Source organism: Artemia franciscana, unplaced genomic scaffold (genome assembly GCF_032884065.1).
Source record: "Artemia franciscana unplaced genomic scaffold, ASM3288406v1 PGA_scaffold_47, whole genome shotgun sequence".
Classification (NCBI taxonomy): Eukaryota; Metazoa; Arthropoda; class Branchiopoda; order Anostraca; family Artemiidae; genus Artemia; species Artemia franciscana.
Window position 1 is genome coordinate 383,269 of NW_027062688.1, and position 25,101 is coordinate 408,369.

The following is a 25,101-nucleotide window of genomic DNA, read 5'->3' on the forward strand; positions in this document are numbered from 1 at the left end:
CCAAACTCAATCACAGACTGTAAGTGAAAGGAAGATCCGCAGAAATGACTCTTCCTCGGAAAACAAAAACAAAAACTAAGCGCTAGCGTTTCCTCTTATACCGCACTGATATAATTTCAATAGTAGAATTTTGTGGATGAATATACCCAAAACTTTTCGAACGATGGTAAAAATGGCAGTGGGAATCAGACCTAAGTAGTGAACAGAATATAAGAAATTTAAAAGAGTAGTACAAGCATACTCAGTTAGTTGCTTTGCTAGAAAATTTGACTGAAAATCACGACACTATTCTCAAAATCTATATTTATAAGTCTTGTCAGGGAAGATATTATTGAAGGAAGAATGAATTTCATCATCTTGGTGGGTATACGATCAGGAGCCGAAGATGCTGATTCTTTCAACCCTTTGGCAAGTCTTATTATATCAACTTGAGTCACAGACTTTTGGAATATCGATTTCAAGCAAGTTTGGTCAATATAAGAAATCAGGCACGAGCTTACAAAAGAAGCAATTGTTTTTCCCATGTTTGCAAAATAGGAGATAAATTCCTATTCAACATTATGTTCTCAAAAATACTAAAGGGGTCAAAAATAAGCTTGGAGAGAAACAAGAGGGTGGATATGAAGGTTTGAGGACGAATTAATCACTTTTAATTTTTTCGAATATTCTTTCCATGAATTCAAAATTCCTGAAAAAAATAACGGTGTTTAGCCTTCCGAACCAAAGAACTGTAAATGTTTCTATGGTGCTATAAACCTGCCCGGTGAGAAGTAACAGCACTTGTCGATGACTTCATAGATATGTCATATCTATACTATTCCGAATATTATATTACATATTATCCAGCATTTGAGAACGCCTGGTGGCTATCCATAGACTCAAGGCAATTGGTCTTTTAGATCTTCAACTGCAGTGGATGTAGCACTTACACTAAAGTATGATTTTTGATAGATTCATAAAATAAGTCGAAATTTGAACACAAATCCATATATCTGGTAAATGTATCCCACGGCGTCTCTGCTGACCAGAATTTTAGAAGGGTTATATCATTTAAATGTTTTTAAGGCAAACAGGTGTAGATACTAGGTTCTGTGAGTACAATTTCATGTTGTCCTCATTGGGAAAACACTTTATTATTGGTATATTTGGAATTAGTGAATTATTTTCCATTTTTGTGATACTTCAAGCTATTAAAAATAGCATTACAAACAAAGCTGCATTAAAAAACAACATTTCTGTGTTTTCCTCGGACGTTGCTCAGATGTTGATACTAGGTTTTGCCAGAGGACAGCCGAGTTTGACTCGGCTATTTACTCTAGTTTCTATTCGTTTTGAGTTCTTTTGTTTATTGATAGTGATTTGTGGTTGTTTTAGGCTTAGAATATTATTTGACTGTCGTTTTGTTTATTCTTGGCTTTATGGAGCTCTTTACTTTTCTTTGAAAAACTTGTCTTGTGGAAAATTTTTTTAATTAATTTCTGTTCTTTTTAATTGACATAGTCTTTTTCATGGGAAAAAAGTATATTGTACATTTTTCAGTTATCTTCTATAAGAATCCATACTACGGGTTGCTAGCTGTATGTTGGAGAAACTTCTCCAACAATTTTTAATCCTGAAATAAAGAGTATTTCTTTTAATTTAATTTTATAGCTTCTGAAGTTGACCTGAAAAATCAAACTTAATATCGTTCTCAAAAGATTCTATCTATGCTCTTATACAACCTGGATAGACTTACAATCTTGTTATTTATTTAAATTATAAGAGCAGAAGTAATAATAGTAATATCCCCAAAAGTTTTAACTTAATACCCCTAGTCGTTCTCGATATATTGCTGAGGTGTCTTATTGGCAACAATTTAACACAGTGCCTTCTGGTTTATTTTTAAAGAAACATTTAGTTTTCAATAATAATGGTTTAATTGCATGATTGGTGGGGGGGGGTTGACATGCTTTATATCCTAAAAGACACAGTTGCTCGACCGTTCTACTATGCTGAACAAAATGGCTGTTACGAAATTTTGACTGGAGGCGTTTGAAAATGATTGGGTAAGAGACAAGATCTGCTTGCCTTTCAATCTCTTGTTAATCATAAGAAATGCACCAGACACTCGTGCTGTAACTTGAGTACAAGGGGGAGAACTTTCCCCTTCATATATGTAGTCAAAATATTTTAAACAAGTAAAACAAAGTGAAAATATTTAAAATATATTTTTTTAGTAAAGTGCAAATTACGCTCTGGTCTTGAGAAGACATGGGAGTTGTCAGTCCTACCCATGTTAATTTTTGCTCGTTTTGAGTTTGACTTGGTTATTTATTATGTGATTTAAATAAACAAAATATGATTAAAATTTGTTTTAATTTTCTTAACTTTAATAAATTAAAAATTGTTAAAACTTTAAGGAATATATATCAGTGTATGAGTACTAAAATGATAATCCACGGCCATTTCATTTTTTTTTCTTAGTAAACTACAAATTGTGTTCTGGTTTTGAGAATGTATGGGAGTTTTCAAAGACATAATTTCAAGACCTTTAAACTACACTGAACAAAATGGCTATCCCGAAACTTTAATGGGATATGTTTTAGAAATTGATGGGCGTGGGGGGGGGGCTTGTTGCCCTCCAATCACTTCGGACTGATTAAAAGAGAAGCCCTTTCATTTTCCGATCGAATGACCCTTTTTCCAAGTTTTTACGGCAACAAATGGCCATCCACTCTCTCATCATTCTGAATCTCAAAAAGCGCAGAAGAACTTCTGATTACCATTCCAACGAACCCCCTCCAATTTTTATACAATCACCCTTTTTATATATACCTTATATGCTCCTAGAGCATAACTGACCTTCCCTGAGGGCTTTGGGGATGGGGGTTGTCATCCTCAAAGATATAATTACCGGTCCTTTCAATTACGTCGAATAAAATGGCTATCTCAAAATTATTGTTGGATGTGTTTGGGGAAATGGTGGGGAAAGGAGGATGATTAGCGACTCTCCCATCACTTTCGACCATTAAAAAAGGCACTGACCCTTTCAATTTTCAATCGAATGAGCCGTTTTCAAAGTTTCAACGACAAAAAATGACCATCTCAAGATTTCTGTCAAGATGCATTTCAGGAAAATACTAGGGATGGGGGTCATCCATCCTAAGATCACTCCGAGTCTGAAAAAGGGCACTAGAACTTTTGATTAAAAATCCAATGAGCGCCTTCTGAAGTTTATATAATCATCCTGTTTATATATATCTTATGTGCCCACAGGGTATAATTACAACTCTTGCGCTGAGGGCTGTGGGGGTTCTGACATCCTCAAAGACATAATTTTCCGACCTTTCAATTGCGTTGAACAAAATGGCTATCTCAAAATTTGTATGTGTATTGTTATGTGTTTGGGGAAATGGTGGGTGTGGGGGCGGTATTTTGCCCTCTAATCACTTTCAACTATTAAAAGGGTACTGACACTTTCAATTTTCAATCGAATGAGCCCTTTTCGAAGTTTCTAAGACGACAAACAACCGTCTCGAAATTAAAATGAGATGAATTTCGGGATAATACGAGGTGTTGGAGGGGGGTATCCACCCTTCGATCTACTCTGTAGGAGAGTTTCTGCAATGTTTCTCTTGATTTAAGTTTTCTGCTAAATTCACTACTCTAAAAATTCAAAATTATGTGCTACTTTATTTGAAAGTCGAATGATTTTATTATTTGCGGTTCCAATTTATTTTTAGTCTGTAGTCGAAGCTGTCTTAGTAGACGTTTTGTGACCTTGAAGAAAAATATTTGAAAAATTACGATAATTACCGGTGATTCTTTGTTTCTTACCGTTATATTTTTTTCTCCTTTGATTCAGACTGCCATTGCAACATAAGGATATGTGATATAGAAGTTTAATAAGATGGTGTATTGGTTTTATTTCTTGTTTCACAGTCCAAGCGTACACAGCTTGGTCGTTTTGCTCTTATTCACTTTTAACCTACGCTTATGTGTAGGTTATCTGATTTGCCGATTGCATTTCTTTCTCAGGTACTTATCTGTTCTAGCATCTATGTTAAATTTGTCATTCGTTGACGCAATGCAAAATAGACGGGAAATACATAATTTGGGCTATATCGTTGCACAATAGGAGGGGGGTGGGAATTATGGGGAGGGAATGAAGTATTGGGGCAGTTTGAAGTTAAAAAATATTTCTTACTTCATAATATGCAGAATAATTTTACCTAGCACACTTTGCATGCAGACACACCATGCTTTATTCCCGTTTCTCACCCACCCCTTATGTGCAAATATATAGTCAAAGTTTATTTTCAAAGTATTATTATTTTATCGTATTTTTTGATATTTCATTAGAATTAGTCAGAGAAATAGGTTCAATAAATTTCATTCGATACAGATATCGCAAACTCAATGAATACCGGTTCTACTTAGCTTCTATATACAAGTTCTGCTTAGCGGTTCTACTACCGGAAGAACCGGTAGAACCGTCTATATAGAAGTTCTACTACCGGTTCTACTTAGCTTCTATAGGAGCCATAAAATAGGCTCTATTACAGACAATTACCCTTTCTCGTTTTACCCATCTGAGTCCAGTAATAAATATTTGAACTAATAATTTTAATAATTTTACTTAAAATGGAGATAAATTTTTGCCACAATGGCGTTCGCTATTTTTGGGCTAGGGATTGCGCCGGTTTGGGCCATGCGTTCTGCCGAAAACTTGGCAACTCTAGATAGCATTACTTTTGTAATTAAAATTATAAGTATTATAGTAAAAAATAAAGTAATAAAGTAAAAAAGTTTTCTATTGAATCAACGGTATCATCAGAAAGAAACTAATAGTTTACGTGTCAAAATTTGCATGATTCAAAGCTACTTATTGTTTTTACTTGTTTAACACATCACACGGAAGCCAATCAGATTTTGAAAGTTGGGTTGTTAATGGCTTTCTTCTTTTAATCAGACACGTAAAATATAATTTGATTGACTTACGAAATCTGTTACAAACATGCTCCAAAGAAATCAAGTACATCATTCTCACGAATCCCTAGGAAAGTACTAGGTACCAGCCCTTTTCAATGTTAATACTTCGTATTAGTAAATTCTTTAGATGTTATATTTTTCTTTGTAAATAAAATCTGGATATAATTATTTTATGAAGACTATTTTGTGCAAAAATACTGAATTTTTCACTTTTATAATAAATTCCAAAAAGTATTTTTTTTTTATTCTTTTATAGGGTGTTATGGAACTTAGGATTCTGCGATTTATTATTTAAACACTATGCTTACAAAAGACTAAGATATTCTATTTCTTACATATGAGTTAGAGCCTACACGGAATTTTGCGTGCATGGTATATTAATGCCCGTCCTTTTTTAAATTAGAAGATTTTCGTGGTTTTTCCCAGGGTTGCTCATTGTCTGTGTTTTTTTTTTTCAATTTACGCTCTATTTGAAGTTTTGGACCACTCCGAAGTCAATTTCTGCGTACGTCTCTTATTACAAGGTAGAAGTTCTTCTTCATTGTTTATGTGTTTCTAAGGGCTTAGAAACTCGAAAAAGAAACTATTTTATCTTAGCACCTCACTTAATTATCGCTTCTAAATCCTCTTGTGAACAAAATTGTAGCTGCACGTCGGGATGACATAAATTACTAACATCAAGAATTACGTTAGGAATGACTATCAAAACTCTTCAACACTCTATATATTTAGATCTAGTGAAGGCATTGATCCAATTAAAATACCCGAATAGGTTTTCAGGACACATTTTGGGGTGCCGCGCGAACATAAGACATAATCTTATGTTTGTTCAGCTAAAGCCACCCTAAAATTCTCCCGTGACACCAAACCTTCTGAACATGCTATTAGTTGCTTCCAGACAATTATTTTCATTATATCATGTGCTTGTCGTAATAACAATTTTGAATTTGGTATAAGTAGGACTGTATCCGGGGAGGGGGTACCTGATTTGAACCCTCCACGCCAAAATTTTGATATGCTTTTTATAATTTATATAAACAAAATTTTGTTACGTTTTTAAAGTCTACATTTTTTTTCTCTTGAAAGTACGTCCACTGAACAAACGACTAACTTGATTTCTTGGAGTTCACCTTGATATGTCACTTTTATGCAAATTTCACATTAAAAAATTTATATAATTATTTCTCGATGAGTTTTGATACTTCACAATCTAAGTATTACCTTTCAATGGAAATAATTTTAAAATAAAGGTTCTGAACTTTTAATATAAGTTTATTTAAATTGGCTGAAGGTCAGGGTTTGAAGCCCCAAAAAAGGCCCAGAACTGAGGGTCTAGGCCTTTGCTCCCACGTTTATAACTCTCCGTGAGCCTTCATGCAAAAATTGCAAGTGGCAACAATGTCTTCAACAACGATCTCCCTCCATTTCCGGGTATAATTTAAAACTAACTATATAATATGAGCTCTTTTTGCAAAAATAAATTGCAACATAAAAGATTACATTCATATAAGGCATATAAGCATACTTGTAAACTTAGCAGCAAAAATGATAATTACACTACGGCTAGAAATAAATGAAGATGAAAAGATGACGTTGGGTAACGAAAAGATTGATCAGGTGGGCAGCTTCACTTACCTTGGCAATATTACTATTATAGACGGTAGGAATACTGTAGATTTTAAAAGTAGAATAGACAAGGCTAAGGGTTATTAGAATATTGGAAGGTACAGTGGTAACAGTGGTCAAATATAGCTCTGAAGCTTGGGTCTCCGAAAAGTGAATTAAAATTTCCTAGAGATATTGCCTACGGATTGTTCTGGGTACCCGGCTGACAGATCATATTTTAAACAGTAGACTGTATGAAAAATGTGGTTCAATCCCACTTTTTAGGGCCATAATGAATGAAAAGTTGAGATGGCTAGGGCACGTTCTGCGGATGAAGAAAAACAGAATACCGAAGATTGGCCTTTTCGGCCAGATTTCTAGGGCTAAATGGAAAACAAGTCCTCCTTGTCTGGGGTGGGAAGATGTCATAAATAAATATTTAAAGGGAATTGGAACATCCTGGAAGGTTGTAAAGAAGGGGGCTTTGGACATATTAGGATGGAGGAGGAGGGTGCGTAGCTTTGTTGGCCTCAGGCGGCTTGGTGCTACGATGAGTTGTTATTAGTAGTAGTAGTAGGATTAAATTGGGATACTGTCTTATTTGCACACATTATTAATATTTCAAGGCTCAGTCAGCTTTCATTAATAATAAAAGCCCTAAAATACAGTTCCTTGTGTCAAAGTGTAGATTCAGACTCTGAGGCGTATTTGCTACGGGACAGAGAGGGAAACTGCCTCTCCAAGACTTCGGTTTTTCCTCTTAAATTCCAATTTACCCTCAGCTGAAATTTAGTATTTAAATTTAGTTGAAATGATAAGCTTATAGGTAATTTCAAAAAAAAATTCAGACATCCTTCAGTCCTGAATAGTACTGGAAGTATACACTTTTTCAGGGATGTTGATCATTTTTAAAGCATTGCTAAGCGACATTTAAACTTGAATATATACAAAGATCCCAAATGAGGGCGTATTAACCCCCTTTAAATGTAAGAGACCTTACGATCAAGAAGTTCTTACTAACCAAAGTACAGAGTGAACCTTATGAGCGGAAAGTTAAACTCAAGATAAAAGGGCTTTGATGGCAAAACATTATTGGAATGAAATAGCTCCCTTCTATTAATTTCAAAGCTCTTCATTATTGCTATTCGCATATAAAACTTCACATACTTTCAAAATATAAATTATATTCCCCGAAAAAGCGCAGAGACCTTGATGGAAACTATGCAATGAATTTGCCACAGGGGAGCACCGCATTCCAGGATTTTGGCTCGATCATGGTCAAAACGACAATGCGGAAAAATAATGAAAAATATCGATAGGGTATTTATGTAGCATCCCAGGCCAGCCTCCCATAGCCTCTCAGTAATTGCAAAAAAAATCAATAAATGAAGAACATAGACCGCAAAACACAGGATTATAACATAGCAAGTACCCTTTCATTGTCAATGGTTTATGATTTGATTTTAGTTAGCATTACTAATTCAACATTTCAGCAAAAAAGACAAAGCGCTCTGAAGAAACTAGGCTAAAATGGATCAATATGTCCCTTTCGAAAAGGAATCCCTGAAGCTAAGACGTCACTCTCCACGTCACATTAGGTCAATAAAGCAAGATGAATTTATAAAAGGCTATGAATTTGAAAAGCTTTGATTGGAGAAGATAGTTTTGGAAAGCACAGACTATTTGTATTCACATAATGTGAAAGCTGATATATTTCAATGTATTCTTAATTTTTAGTTTTTTGAATTGGACTTTGATACAAAATTTCGGAATAATTTCAATTTTTTTATATTTAAATTTCGATTTAAGATAAACACATTCCTACGCTTCAGAAAGTTCAAGGTATTTTCTCTTAAGCTAAGTTCAGGATGGTGAATATAGCTCAAAAGTATCATGATTTTTTTTAAACGTAAACTATAATTATCTATTATGGACTAAAACTAGCCAAATTATGGCTCCCGAGCCATATAACTTAGAAACTGGACAATAAGTCTCATCAAATATTGCCAAAACATGGCTTGAAATTCTTCTCTTTTTCTGGAAATAAACAAATACTTTCATATTCTTCTCGTCAAGTTCTTTGGTTTTACAGAGGCTTCAGACATAATTAAATCATGAAACTTCATAGATATACTAACTTTGACAGTAGGCCTAGCTATTTATGCGTTATCAAAAATGTAGTAAGCCAGACAGTGGGCGTGAAAGCACAAGATGGAATCATGGTCAGCGCATTATTGCTGTATAGGTAAAGAGCGACATAACAGTAATGTATTATTAAGTATTTATTCACCAGGCCACTTAATATGCGAAGAGTTGTCATAGGATGTTTGAGGGGGACGGTTGATATGGAAAATGAAGGTTTTGGTTTCTTTTTTAAGAGTCAAAATAGACTGGATGGCGGCCACCTGCCTTCCACGCAATTTGTATTACTGTTAAACCTCAACCCCTAAAAGCAATCGATAAGAATTTTGAGATACCCTTTTGTTCAAAAAAGTTGAAAGGGCAAATGAATATGTCTTTGTGGTAGGCATGACCTCCGAAATACCATGGACAATGACTGAAAGTTAAGCAAGTGACCTTCTGTCTACATATACGTTTTGCTATTTGGAATAGAGAGGAACATGGTTGATCCCAATGCTATTTCTAACAACTCTCTGCAGCACCTTGTGGTCCACAAATCTACGGGCGCTCCTCCTTCATCCCAATTTACTAAAATTCTCCCTCTTTACACTTTCCCAAGAAGTTTCCATTTTACCAAAATCTTTTCTTACAGCCCCCTCTATCTCATTTGGGGAAGACCCGCTATTCGTTTGGACAAGGATAATTTTAGACGGTTGGTTGACAAGGAAACTCTTTGGCAGTCTGTACTTTTTCAGCAGAACGTGCCATAGCCATCTCAACCTTTCTTTGTATATAGCCCTAGAAAGCGGGATTGTACCACACTTTTCATGTAGCCCTACTGTTTGAGATACGGTCAGTTAGTCGGGCACCCAAATCAATCCGTCCGTAGGCAATCTCTCGGAACACTCAAGCTTCCATGCTTCCATACTTGATCGCTGTCATCACTGTGGCTTCCAATATTCTAATCTTGGTTCGCAGATCAAGATTATCCCCAAAAATCTTAATTCTGAAGAATTCTCCCAAAAACTTTTCAAGTGTGAAAAACACCCTGGGCCTAGGCTAATCTACTTTTAATATCACCACTACACCCACCATCATTATTAATAATACCTGCGCATTTAGGATGCATTTATTACCAGCATATTCTAAGTCCAGGAGAGATTTACTTCCCCATTTCAATCTGTATTCCTGCATTGCATTTGCTGTGCTCCTTAGGACAAAGTCCATCAAAATGATCTATATAAATGGGGATACAACTCAACCCTGCGTAACTCCCGATTTAATATGAAACCAGTTACTAACCTCATTTCCTGCCTTAACCACAGCAATGTTTTTCTCATAAATAGCACTAACTACTTTAATGCATTTATTTGGTATACTACCCAACAAAAGGACCTTCGCTAAACTATTCCTTGAGCTGAATCGAAAGCTTGCTTACGATCTATAAAACTGAGGATTAAAGATGTTCGATGGATCAGGCACTCCTCAATCACTAATCTAAGTGTAAAATTTTGATCGACGCATCCTCTTCTCTGTCTAAGACAACACCACTCTTCCCTTAAAACTTTATGTACTACATCTCTAAGTCTATAAAGTATCATCATGATAAGGAATTTGCTTCCTACTGAAACAAGTCTATTGCTACGGTTACTATGTTCATGCTTGTCACTTTTTTGTAGAGGGGTTTGATTATTGTTTTTCTAAAACTGCTAGGTACTTCCCCTCTTTCAAAAATTAATTTAAAAAACTTTCCGAAAAAGAAAATTTTCAAAGAAAAGTAGTGGTTGAAGGCTCATCAGTGCAAGATTCTATTTCAACTGTAATTTAACTTAAGATTAGAAAAATAAAAACCTGCAGTAACTAAAACCCAAAACGACCAGAAACTGCTATTAAAGAGCAAATGATGCTCAAAGCGAACAGAAACTAAATACACAATCAAGGCAAAAAAACATACAGTAGGTACTAACATAAATGAATAAATAAATTTCAAAACAAGTAAAGCTTAAATTGAATATACAAATCAAGCTTAAAACGAACAATAATCTTTTGCTATTGAAGCACAAATGAAATCCAAAACAAAAAAACATTAAATAAAGTATAGCAAATAAACATACTAAGGGTAAATGAATAAATAAATTTTTAAACGAGTAAAACTTAAATTGAATATGCAAAAAAAGCTTAAAACGAACAAAAATCACAACAAACTAAAGTTTGGGTACTGTTCCCTTCCCTAACTGTAAAAGTCTAAAACCGACTGCGCCATTGGCGCTTTACTGAAAACTAGATGTGTCTTAAACACTCTTTGAAAGAAGTAATAAAATCAAACCGATTATTTGATATATAATGATATTCACTGTTGAAAGCTCATCAGCTTAAGATTCTATTTCACTGTAATTTTAATTTCATTTTCAGTGCTGCAATAATTGGAAAATAAAATATTTTTAATATAATTAGTTTTCAGGGAAGCACCAATGACGCACTAGGCTTTAGACTTTTACAGTTAGGGGAGGGGGTGGTATCCAAACTTTTGTTTTTAGCTAAAAAATATATAATGCTAAAAATTGCTGAAAGCTCATCAGCTCAAAATTTAATTTTACTGTAATTTTTCTGTTTTTTCAATGTCGAAATAAGTGCAAATGAAAATATATGTAACTTAACTCGTTTTCAGTAAACTGTCAATGACGCAGTAAGTCTTAGACTTTTGCAGTTAGGAAAGTTTGTTTTAAGCTTGATTTGTATATTAATTTTAAGTATTACTCGCTTTAAGATTTACTTTTTTATTTATGTAAGTACTTTTTGTATGTTTGTTTGGTATGATTCTTTATTTAATTTATTTTGGTTTTGGATGTCATTTATACTTTACTAGAAAAAGATTATTGTTGGTTTTAAGCTTGATTTGCATTTTCAATTTGAGCTTTAGTCGTTGTGATATTTAATTGAATGAAACTTAAATTGAACTGATAAAATGATGCTGTATATTTGATATATGTTAATATTAATTGCTGAAAGCCCGTCAGTTCAAAATTTAATCTTACTGTAATTTTTATATTTATTTTAATGTTGTAATAAGCACGAAGGGGAATATTTGTAATATATTTCGTTTTCAGTAAACCACCAATGTAAACCACCAGTTAGGTTTTATATTTTTACAGTTAGGGAAGGAGGCAGATCATTTTGTGTTTGAGTTGTTATAGGTTTTTACGTCTTCTGATCTTAAGCTAAATATGACCTTTACTTTTCTTTATTTTTTCTCATATTGATTTTAATGTAACTCTACTTCTTTTTGAAAAACCCTTTTTTGTGGAAAAAGATTTTTTTGTTATTAAATTTCTTCGTTTTATTGACATGGTTTTTTTCATGCAAAAGAAAATAATATTCAAAATCTTTTCGTTTTTTTTCTATAAAAATACGTTACTTGGTTGTATGTTGGAGAAAATCTTTCAGCAATTTTCACCTTTTGAAATTCCGAACACACCTAATAATGTTTAATTTATTTATAGACCTCCTCAAGTTGAACTGAGAGATGGTTTAATAGTAATGTTTAATAGTACATGTCTTTTATAGTGAAGTATGATTATTCAGCATAGTATAATAGCATAATAGCAGAAAAAAATAGTAAAGTATTTTTTGCAGTCACAATATTAAAAAATTATTGAGGACCGTATTAAAAGCTTCCATGAGCTACATTTAGCCCACATGTGGATATTTAGATATCTTATCTCCATTTTCTCTTGGAGCCAGAAGCACATGTTTTGTTTTTTCTTTGTAACGATTCATCTTCTGTATTCCCTGTTGTGTAGGCTACTGTGTATGGCTTCTCTTAACGTGTTCGACAAGTAAAAGCTTTTTCAGGGGATTATATTGTACTAAATAATGGAAGTAATGTAAATATAAGCTTGTATGTATAGCTTGTATGTATAACTGTGTATGGCTTCTCTTAGCGTGTTCGACAAGTAAAAGCTTTTTTAAGAGAATATATTGTACAATATATATAGTACAAATATATTGTACAAGAGAATATATGTATATTGTATAGTATATATATGTACAATATATTGGCTTCTCTTAGCGTGTTCGACTAGTAAAAGCTTTTTCAAGAGAATATATTGTACTGAATAATGCAAGTAATGTAAATATAAGCTTCACATTTATACCAAAGTATCTATTATATGATTGCAACCGTAAAGGATTAGTACTACTGCTTTCCTACAAGTTCCCGTATAAGATAGTTTACTCTCGGATAGTTTACTTGCAAAAATATGACTAAAAAGATTTCGTTGTTTTTCCAAATTATTTGCAGAAAAACCATTCAGGTAGTGTCTTCTTTTTACAGTCTCAGAATTAGAGAAAGCAACAGCGGGTAAATTGTGGGTTTATTTAGCCTCTCTTTCAGACAAAGTTTGAGAAGCAACGATATTGATTTGGAAAAATATGCTTCCAAATAATAAATCAATGATTTAAGCATAATTTTTAACACAGAAAAACAGGACAGTAATCTATATGTTTTACTTTCTTTCAACTGGGGGCGTAATATGACCAAAAGATCTGAAAATAATCTAGTGAAAATTTGCTATGTTCTTTGCATATGTGTTTGATTTTTTGTATTATCTTTAAGCTCATTTAGTTCAATTAAGTTCAACTGAGTATACACTTAGCAAAGTGGACATACTCTAAAATAATTTAGAAATTTGTTTCATATTACATTTTTCAAATAATTTTTTTTTGACTATGCGTCTTACTTTATAGTATTGATATTTATTATATCATCTAACTAATTAGCAGTCTAGAAGCTTCTTGTAGCGAGTAACAAAAGTGGGCGTTTCCCCAAAGAACTTTATAATCAGATTTAGAAAGTTTTGGGATGCTAATGAGTATTATATAAATAATACACTTATGCGAGCTGTTATAATTTCTAGAGATATTTTTGGGATTACTGAGGTCTGAAACTTTTCCTTGGCTCTGCCATCGTTCCCTCTATGCGATAGTGCAATTCCTCCGATTGAAAAACATTTGCGTTTAATGCGGCAATGCAATTTTTCTGATTGAAATGTATTTGAATTTAAAAGTGAGAAAAAAATTGTTTAGTGACACTAGAATTATCCCAATACTTAATTTTTGACTCAATTGGCTACTGCACTCTATTTTTGTATCTGCAGAGACTGTGACTTCGGCAGGGAGAGTTCAAAGAGAATGAAATTCAAAACTACGTTACTACTTAACTACGTAGTACTGTAACTACGTTACGGTACTACTACGTTATCGTGCCTAAATTTGTGCTAAAAGCTACTAAATTCATGCATCTGCAAAGTCTGGTTCCGACACCTCAGCTTCACTTGCAAAAAACTAAAAAAGGGTACAAAAATACGCACTGTTTCTACAGCTGTATATTACTTAAATTTATTCTTAAGGACCTTAAAGCATTTAATTTTTTTATCTGCTAGGCTTAGGACCTGGTTTATTCTTAAGTTCCTTAACGCATTAAATTTTATTATCTGCCAGGTTTATTATAAGCCTAGCTTCGGTCCAAGGAAAATGGTAAAGTAAAAAAAAATGGAATGGAGGGGGACCTTGTGCAGCTGTGTTGGGCTTAAGTGGTTTGGTCCTGTAGTAACTTCGTCTTTTTCCCGTTTTAAGGTCGTGTCTGTCTTTTTCCTACTTCTGAAAAAGTAGCTGAAAACCATTTACCGAGCTCTTCTTAAAGGATCAGTAGAGTAATGAATGTTAATAACACTTTGACCATATGGATCTGCATGGGATTGATCATCTTCCCTTAGAAGTAGCTTGACAAGCTCTTAGCAACCATTTCAGAAGCACAAAAATTGACTACAAGTAAAAAAAAATTCTTATTGATGGTACTGAAGTCAAGTGCTTAAACTTGAACTTAAAACACTTAATGCTCTTAATTCTTATATTGTCATGATATGACTAAACAATGCAGCTTCAGTTAAAGGAAACTAAAACAGGTAGATAAAAATGTTTACTAATACCTCTTCTGTCCTGCACTTAAAGTGTTCGATATAATCGTTTCTGTTATTTGGAGAACCTTATAAAAAGTTTCACCTTAGGTTGGAGGAAACTAAACAAGTGGGAAAAATAGCGACTTGAAAATTTGTTGATTTACGGTTCTTTTCTCTGCAGAATCCGACGCAGGATTGCAGCTTCGGTATGGAGGGACTAATAGAGAAAGGAAAAATTGTTATTGATGCTACAGTAATTCCGTGCTTGAGTTTGCTCTTAAAGCGCTTCATAAACACAATTTCTTTCTGAAGGGTATGCCTCAAGGCTGACGCTTTGATAAGTGGAAACTAAAAGAGTAAGAAAAAAAATTGTATTGGCACTGATAAAGTGTCGTTTAAAATTTTTTACTTAAAGCTTTAATTATGTTCAATTAATTTGTCTGTAGAGTTTATTACAAGACTTACAGCCTTGAGTGATGAAAACTAAAAAGTATAAAAAAAGATTGGGAAGGAGGAGGATAGATACTTTGTAGCTGAGTTGGCCTTAGTTGTGTAGGGCGCAATAGTATGTTAGTTGCAGTAGTAGCTGTAAATGTATATTCAATTTTTATATCTGTCGAGTCTCAGAGAAGACTGCAGAATAGCTTCGGGAAAACTAAAATAGGAAGTGCAAAAAATTAAAGACTGCAGCTGCAGTTTGCAGCTGCATTTTGCATTGGTACTGCTATTGTCCCATGCTTAAATTTGCCACTAAAAGCTTCATGTATTCTATTCTTTTATATGCAGAGTCTGATGCTAAACTTCAGCTTTGATTGAAGGAAAGTAAAAGAGGCGAAAAAAGGGCATTGGTGCTACAAATTCCTTACTTAAAGACGCACTTAAAACACGATAATGAATCTATTATCGTTTATGTAGAGCCTGGCACAAGATTTTAGCTTCGATTGGATGCAACAAAATAGTTCGTAAAATTTTCTGTATGAATACTATGCAACTCCCATTCCTACATTTTTACTTGAAGTGCTTGATGTGGTCGATTCATGTGTCTGTAAAGTCTGGCACAACACTGCAGATACGATTAGCAGAAACTAAAAGAAGCAGGAAGAAATTGTACATTGATACTAGTAAAGCCCTGTATTTATAGCATTAATTGCATCCAATTTACATCACTTTATGTGCAGAGCCGGGTACAAAAATTCATCTTTGGTTGGGGAAACTATAAAAAAAATACATTGGGATGTAGAAGGGTCTTGCGTATTAACGTGTTAAATTCTTTTTTTTCTTCTATTCGATTGAATGGAATTAAAAAGAAAAAAAATGTACATTGTTGCTCCCTCTGTCCCGTACTTAAGTTTGAAGGAATTGATGCACTTATTTCTTGTATCTGCTCAGTTGGCTATGAGACTGCAGGATCTGTTAGACGAAACGAAATACCAAAAATTAGTTTTTCATACATAATACAACAGTCCCGTAGGCAAATTTTCACTTAAACTGCTGAATATTTTTAATCCAATATAGAAATAGAAACGCTTCGAACGACGAAGGAACATGTGTTAAATTTTTTTCTGAGGAATTGAGCAAGGACAGTTCAAGTATCCCTTTAATTGATTACATACAAAAAAAAAGAAGTATAAGGAAAACATGGTTCGATCCCACTTTCTAGGTTCACAACAAAGGAAAGGATGAGATGACAAAGACATGCCTTACAGATGAAAGTTGACAGAGTGCAAAACATTTTCCTATTTGCCCATCGATCTAGGGCCAAAAAGCGAGACTTCCCCATAATTTGATTTTAAAAGTTCGTAAGGGATCTAAAGGAAATATATGCTTCAAGAGATATATCAAATTGAGGGTGGAAGAGGAGCCCGTTTAGCTGTGGTGGTCTCTAGTGGTTTGGAGATACAGTGATTCGTTAATAGTGTATATGCAATTCAATTCTTTATTTAGATTTCTAATATTCAATATATTTAAATCTTGTATCTCCAGAGTCTGATAAAAGATTTTACTGTCACTAAACAAGAAAAATTGCATTGATAGCATAAAAGTCTCGTGCTTGAACTTGAACTTAGGCCGCTTAATGGACTTAATTTTTGTAGATTCACACTCTGCTTTAAAACTACAGCTTTGGCTCATAGTACATCGAGAAAGAAACATTGATGCTGCATAGTTCCCGTTCTTTAACGAGTACTTAAAGCGTTTAATATCCTCACTCAATCCTCAATCCTCAATCCTCACTTTTGAAATCATCACTTAACTCATCCTCACTTTATGGATCCTCACTTAAACTCAATCTTCACTTTTGAAGTCTGGTGAAATGACTCAATATCAGTTGTAGGAAATTTGAAAAAAAGCAACTAAAAATTGAATTTCGTGGATCCATACTACCACAGTTGCTTACTTAAATCTGTCTCTATAGCACTTAATGTGCTCAATTCCTTCATGTTCTGTGGAGCTTGTCATGATACTACTGCTTCAGGTGGAGGAACAAAAACATTGAATAAGGAGTATTGATTTCACAATACCATCTTGTGAAATTAGTGCTTAAAATATTTAACTTATTCGAAGTCTTGTAAGTGGCCTTTTTCAAGTTTTTCAAGAGTTTCATATAAGGCTAAAGTTTTTCTCTCCACTATTAATTTCTACTTACTTTTTTCTTTGTATACGTAAAAAAAATATTAGCTACTAAACGTTGCTGGGTAGCAATTTTAAGGAATGTAGAAGCTTGGTAGGAGGTTCCAAAAACTGCAAATTTCGGAAGAAAATCAGCTTGGCCAACCAAGCCAGCATCCTTCTATACTATATTTCCATGGATAAATCAGAGGAAAATGAAAACTCATGGACTTTACAGTCTTGCCCTCCCTGTCGCTATTTGTAGTATAGAAACTAGTCATTTTGCTTGGATGCCATGGAAGCGAGAGAGGGTACTTTTACTACCGTCCTCGGAAATAAGACAGAAATATGAAGCCATTAAAAATTTTATGGAATGTGAAAGATGAGACATGTTCTTGCCTAAATCCTGACAGGAACAAAGCTCCGTGTGACACCTCCCCTTCCCCAAGGAAATTTTTATCTATTTGTTGTGTCTAGTCTGTACCAGCGCTTGTTCACTACGAAGGTCCTCGTGGTAGCCCTGCGGCAACTGGGACCAAATCCTTAAGCCCCGTATTGCCTTATTGCCTATAAATTAGTCCACTGTGTTTAGAGCTTTTACAACGCAAGAAAGTTTTTAATGATTAAAACAGTGTATCTATAAAACTTCTCCTTTTTTGCATTTTTATGATGTTCGCAGACTGCCAAATGTATGAAAAAAAGCTATTCCTGTGCAATTTTCCAACTCCAATTATCTCTTAGGAAACCATAGCTTAAATTTCAATCTGTATTTCAAGCCATAATTGCTCTTAACTTCAATTTCTTTTGAATTATTTTTGTGTTCATTCATAATTATTTATTTGAAAAAAATAATGAACTTTGCCTTCATATTTTGAATTAAATAAAAAAAAACTAGTTTTTTTAACTGAAAGTAAGGAACAACATTAAAACTTAAAACGAACAGAAATTACTCCGTGTATGAAAGGGGCTGTTCCCTTCTCAACGCCCTGCTCTATACGCTAAAGTTTGACTCTTTCTCTCAATTCTACTTTATTAAACAGTAAAAAACTTTAGCGTAAAGAGCAGGGCGTTGAGAAGGGAACAGCCCCTTTCATACACGGAGTAATTTCTGTTTGTTTTAAGTTTTAATGTTGCTCCTTACTTTCAGTGAAAAAAACTAGTTTTTTTAATTTAATTTCTGAACTTTTTTGAATTAGTGCATGTTTGATTTTGGCTCTCCGCACATAAATTATTAAAATGAAAATTGCATATTAATTCTTTTTGGCTAAATGGCTTTCTCTTAGTTTTGATCAGACGATTTGAGAAACAAGGGGTGGGGAAGGAGGCCTAGTTGCCCTCCAATTTTTCGGTTACTTAAACAGGCAACTAGAATTTTTAATTTTTAACGAACGTTTTTATTAGTAAAAAATATACGTAACTTAAGAATTAACTTAAATAACAAAATTCTATATTCTTATATTTCTATTATGTATATGAGGGATTTGTCCCCTCGTTAATACCTCGCTCTTTACACTAAAGATTAAGTTTTGTCCCAATTCTTTAAGGAATGACCCCTGAATCAGAAAGGCCGTAGAATAAATAGTTGAAATTACTAAAGATACTTTAGCATAAAGAGCGAGGTATTTAGAAGAACCCCACATATGCATAATAATCTCTTTTCGTTTTAAGTTTTAATGCTACTCCTTACTTTCAGTTGAAAAAACTTTTTCATGTTTATTTTTTCATTGTTTTTTTTTTTTTATAGTGATGCTAGAAAATCCTGCGCCCTTTTCATTGAATTCCTCTTCATCAATGACATATTCCTCCAAGGAAAGATCCTCCCACATAGCCTCCTCCCCTCAACCCCCCCCCCAAACCCCAAAAAATCACCCAGAAAACGTCAGCACACTTCCCAATAACCATTACTGTGTGTAAACAATGGTCAAAGTATGTAAATTGCAGCCCCTCCCCCGGGGACTGTGGGGGATTAAGTCATCCCCAAAGACATAGTTATTATGGTTTTTGACCATGCTGAACAAAATGGCTATCTCAAAATTTTGATCCGTTGACTTTGGGTAAAAAATGAACGTGAGAGGGGGCCTAGGTGCGCTCCAATTTTTTTAGTCACTTAAAAAGGGCACTAGAACTTTTCATTTCCGTTAGAATGAACCCTCTCGCGACATTCTAGGACCACTTAGTCGATACGATGACCCCTGAGAAAAAAAAAACAAACAAAAAACAAACACGCACCCGTTATCTAACTTCTGGCAAAAAATACGAAATTCCACATTTTTGTAGATAGGAGATCGAAATTATTGCGTTAAGGTTCTGTGATACGCTGAATGCGATGGTTTGATTTTAATTAAGATTCCATGACTTTTAGGAGGTGTTTCCCCCTGTTTTCCAAAATAAGGTAAATTTTCTCAGGCTCGTAACTTTTGATGAAAAAGACCAAATTTTATGAAACTTATATGTTCAAAATCAGCATGAAAATCCAATTCTTTTGGTGTATCTTTTAGTATCAAATTCTGTCTTTTAGAGTTTCGTTTACTATTGAGCCAGGTCGCTCCTTAGTACAGTTCGTTATTACGAACTGTTTGATGCTCAAAGCGTAAGCATCTATTTCTATTATCTGAGTTCCTTTCGATTACTATCAAATCTTAATCAACTAACAAGTCTACTTTTTTTCGCTTATATCGTTTTATTTGCCAGAAAGTGAACAAAGTAAACTAAAACAGTTTACCAGGCTTTTGCAAATATAACAGAAAGTTAGGCAAAAACTTTAAAGTTGCTATAGCGTGGCCCATACAAAAAATTAGGAATTGGCCATCAGGCTCATGAATGTGAGGCCTATAATAGTCAGAACGATAAAGAAGGCCGAAATCAATACTTTTGTGAAAGTTTGAATCATGTTCTTTCGTCTTATAAGAAGAAAACTAAACTCCAGAATTAAAAATATAGCCTCTGAGTAAGCGCACTTTATAAATAGCTGCATTACTCAATCTGAGAAACTAAAAATACATCATCATATTTTGAAATTGCCAAAACGTTTAGCATAGAGGTAATCATGAGCTGCCAAATTCGAATTTTCTGCCAGAAATTCTTTGTAGGTATCTAACAACAAAAATTCTTAATATATTTTCATAGTCAAATTTTTAGTAAACTAAGAATCCTTTCGTCGAAAAAACGCTCAAAGTTAACTAAGAGTTACAAAGAAAAAGACAGAACCTACCTTTTAGTTAACTAGAAAGGTAAAAAAAAACAAGACACTGATGTTTCGATTTTTTTCTTTTTTCTTTGCTGCGTGGTATCTTGTAACAATCCCAAACGATTTGATCATAGTCAAAGAAACTGCTGAGTTATCATAAATAAGGTTTGAAACTAGGGGGTTGGACCAATCCTTAGAATCAAGGTGGGATGTGATATAACGAACAACAATTCAATGAATTAGTTACAAATATACAAATAGTTGCCATTTCTATTGATGCATAAATGAAGGCTGAAACAAATAGAACTCGCTCCCCTTTTCGACAAATTATCCTTGTTTTTGCTACTCCACTATTAGTTTTGCTTTTACTTCATTATTCTATCTTGAGTAAAAAATAAGTTATTAATATAAAAAGTTATCACATTATTATTTTTCAGGGCAAATGTTTTTAATGGATCGCTTTTTCGATGGATCTTTTTTTACATTTGGCCTGGATGTTATTGCCTTTGCCGAAGAGGACCAAGAAGAAAGAATTGATCCCATGATCTACATTTTCCCCCGTATGACAAAGTGCACCTTTCACAAGTATGGAACATCCGGAGAAGTTGAAAAACATGACGCCTTATGTATTCTACCTTTAAACATTGTCAATGAAAAGATATACATTTTCCTTTGGTTTTGGTTTCTGATACTTGGGGCACTGTCTTTTTTAGTACTACTTTTTCGCATTATTATCATTATTTCTCCACGGATGCGGGCCTACCTTCTGTACGTTCGGTTTAGATTAATTAATCGCGAAGTTATTAACACTATAGTGAGAAAGTCCAAAATGGGTGATTGGTTTTTGCTTTACATGCTGGGACAAAACGTAGATTCAATTATATTTAAAGAAGTAATGCATGAGCTGGGAAAGAAACTTGGACACACTGGGAAAGACTTCATGGAAGCATAAGACTACATATCTCGGACTGTTGCCTTATTGGTATTTTAAAGTCTTACCAGCCAATAAAATTTTTCTACTTCCTATGGAGATAAAAATTTAAAAATAGAAATATTTAGAGCCAACAGAAAACTACAATTTCGACTTTTTTCTAGTTTCCAAATTGAAGTGTAAAACATTCTCTTCCTGTCATTTGTGACATCTAATCGTATTTAGGAAGTATTTAAGAACTTAATTATAATAAATGATTAATTATGTGTGTCAAAATATTTAGATAATTATATATGGCCTAATTTCAAGTATGTTCAATAAAGGCTTTCACAGAGACATGCCCAGTAATTATACATGCATTATTATTCTTTTTAGGAGAATTTTCATAGTCTCGTTGTTTCTCATTTGGAGAAACAACTCCGCACAACCCCTCCACACAACTATTTTTAATTATTAATATTCAACTGAGCATTTTTGTTTAAAGGATCAAGAAATATTTTGCAATGCAGCAGTCATCTACGTCGTGCAAAGCTTGAAGCTTCAGAGAAGGGGAGGTTACTAGGAGATTTAGCAAAGCTTGAAGCTTCAGAGAAGGGGAGGTTGCTAGGAGATTTAGCAAAGCTTGAAGCTTCAGAGAAGGGGAGGTTGCTAGGAGATTTATTGAAGAAGGATGTTGAAAACACAAGCAAATTCAGTTTGTAGGCAATACATTATTATTTTATGAAAGACGGGTCTCATTAGGGTCAGCATTTGGAAAAAGATCCTATATACTTGGGAGGGGTAATCACTTTATGTAATTTCCTTTTAGCAAAAAAAATACTGTGTTAATTGATTGTAAAATTACCTGCTAAGACTTTTATACTTTTTTTTAAATGTCTTTTGTTGGTCAAGACTAGTATCGACTAGTTGGTCAAGATCAGTCTATTCGACTGTTTTACCTTCCTTTTTCCTCCTCATTACAAACCCTTAAAAGGGAAATAAAATAAAAAACAAATACAATACAATAAATACAAATAAATAAATACAAATAAAACACAGAAGATTTGTTGAGGGAGGGTGTTGAAAACACAAAAAAAGTTTTTAGGTAATAAATGTCCATTTTCGGAAAGATGTGTCTCATTAGGGTCAGTATTTGGAAAAAGATCTTATAGACTTGGAAGGGTAATCACTTTATGTAATTTCCTTTTCGCATGAAAAATACTTTGTTAATCGATTGTAAAACTAACAGCAAAAATTTGTATATTTTTTTAATGTCTTTAGCTGGTGAAGAATAGTATCGACTAGTTGGTCAAGACCACTCTATTCACTGTTTTTCCTCCTTGTTTTCTTCTTAATACAAACCCTTAAAATACAGTGCATACTCAAGGCTTTTCGGATATAATTGAAAATTAAAAAGGATGTCAAAAGTTTCTAAAACTTTTGGGAAAGATCAAAGGCTCCTTTAAAGAAAATCAGAGATAAGATAAATATCTGGGCCTAACTGCGGAATTCAAATTCTTGGTCGCCGTTTTATTTTTTAATATTTTTTTAGATTTTATGAAAATCGCGGCAGCAGTGCATCAAATGCCGATATATTACATATTCAAAGTTTTTCAAGCAAATAAAAAAATTTTGTTTTTCTTTTTCCATTGAAGAGCAATCAGTTATAAAAACAAGGTTTTATATAGACTACCAGACATGGTGAGCACAATTTTGATATAAAAACCTCAACTTTTTCCGCATTTTTCAGGAATTTTAGGAATTTTAAAATTTAAAAAAAGGATGTATAACGCATGTTTGGGAAAAAATAGCCAGTTATCTTGAATCTAAAATAAATTATAGGAAAGTGAACTAAGCCAATATTCACCAAAACTTGGGGGAGGGAGGAGTGACCTCAAGTCTAATTTTCTTTATATCTTCATTGATACTTCTTCTTTTTATTTCTTATCCTAGTCAGTAAGTAAATTGGTAATTGTGGGTAAAATGGACATATCAAGAGGGTGGGTGGTTTTGAGGACTTAGAACTTGGTATCTCAAATTTACGTGTAATTCTAATTAAAATTATCAATATTTTTTTATTAGGTGCACTCCTCTCCCCTGACAAAAATTCGATACCTGCCTGAACAAGCGTATACCTTACATAAATGGCGTACAACTTATAGTCATGAATGACATCTCCATGGGCAAAATTGCATCTTAATGTAAAAATATTAAATGATAAAATTTAGATGAAATACAGCGAAGCATCAAAGCTCAGACTGTGTAATTAGGGTTGCCACAAATTGCGCATTTTAATACAATCTCTTATTGGGTAATTTCTACTGTATATCTAGTAAAAACCGAAGTTGCTTTCATGTATCTGACAAAACTCAATCTAAGGCTTCTGATAAGAAGCCTCTGATCAACCTAAGACCCTGATAAGGCTTCAAAAGAAGGAAAAGTCTTATACCCCTTTGGCCCAGAAATGGTTAAGTTAAAACTCTGAATTCTTTCTTGAGATGCTCCACAGTAAAAACAAATATTATAAAAATGACGTAAATTTTTAATATATTTTAATTTTTTCTTAAGCCTTAGAACCAGGAGGAAGCATTGCATGTTTTTCAAGAACTCCTAGTAGGGATTTGAAAACTCTAGATATTTTCATTTCTTGCGAATTTTTTCAAAAAGCATAAATGACACAAATTGACTTCTTTTATTTTTTTTGCTCAAAAATGGAGGAAGCTTTTAGCCTTTTTCAGCCAAACAGCTAGTAGAGGCTCATAAAGAAAAACCTTGGCCAAAAAATCCTTTCTTGAGACTTTCTACAGAAAATATATATGTAGAAATAATGTAAATGTGTCTGTTTTTGTGCTTAAAACTAGAAAAAGTTTTGTCCTTTTTCCCTCTGAACTTGAAAAATTGGAAAATGTCGAATGCAGTGCTTTTAAAGACGATTTTCATAAATTATTTTCATTTAAACTATATTTATTTTTACTTTTAGATTCAGAACTAGGGGAAGTGTTACATATTTTTCCCAAAACAGCCTGCTGGAGATGGATGGTTCATTCCTGTCTTAAAAACATTTGCGCGGTGTTAATTCTTCTTATTTTAATGTGGACATCACATCATTGGGATTTGTATTTTTGGTTGAAATCCCTTCAAAAAAAAAAAAAAAATACAAAAATACACAAAAAAAACATTATATTCTCTTTGAAAAATTTTGATGAACAGTTGAAATTATGCCATGTTGGAATTTAATAAATTTATAACAATTAATTATGCTTTCATAATTTCTATTTAGCTATGAAACTCTACAGTCTTCCCAGATTTTGATTCTTCCCCTAAGTGTAGTATTTATCTGAAGTTTGTATAATGTATTGGGTTACATATAGTAGTCTATTAATAATAGGGAGCCAATAAAGACTCCTGTTTGCACAAATCTTAATTATTTTGCTGTGACTAAAGAGAAACAGAGAGTTTGCTTGAAAAAAATGTATTGACTCAAAAATACAAATTATTTTGCTTGCTTAAAATTTATCTTGTTTTTTAATTTTAAAAGACAATTAAAAGAAATTAAAAGAAATTTCATTTTTCTTGTCTGTCATGCTCAATATTGCTTAAAGCAAAGTATTTCTCACAATGCTTTTTGAGAGGTGGGACTGATCAAGGAACAAGGAAAATTGTGATTGGTTCGATGTTAACTCTAAAATGCAGGACAGCAATCTCTCTTTTTCACTTTGATGTAGACTTTGGATGTTTTATTG

At 33.5% G+C, this 25,101-nt stretch overlaps 1 protein-coding gene across 1 annotated transcript in view; it reads left to right on the forward strand.

Annotated features, from left to right (window-relative positions):
* Positions 1–24,497, forward strand: part of LOC136041858 (innexin shaking-B-like) — a 140,415-nt gene extending 115,918 nt beyond the window's left edge. Inside the window, exon 4 of the mRNA XM_065726633.1 lies at positions 20,886–24,497. Within this exon, the coding sequence (XP_065582705.1) occupies positions 20,886–21,400 (515 nt within the window). The 3' untranslated portion in view covers positions 21,401–24,497. The remainder of the gene's footprint in view (positions 1–20,885) is intronic.
* The last annotated feature ends 604 nt before the right edge of the window (positions 24,498–25,101 follow it).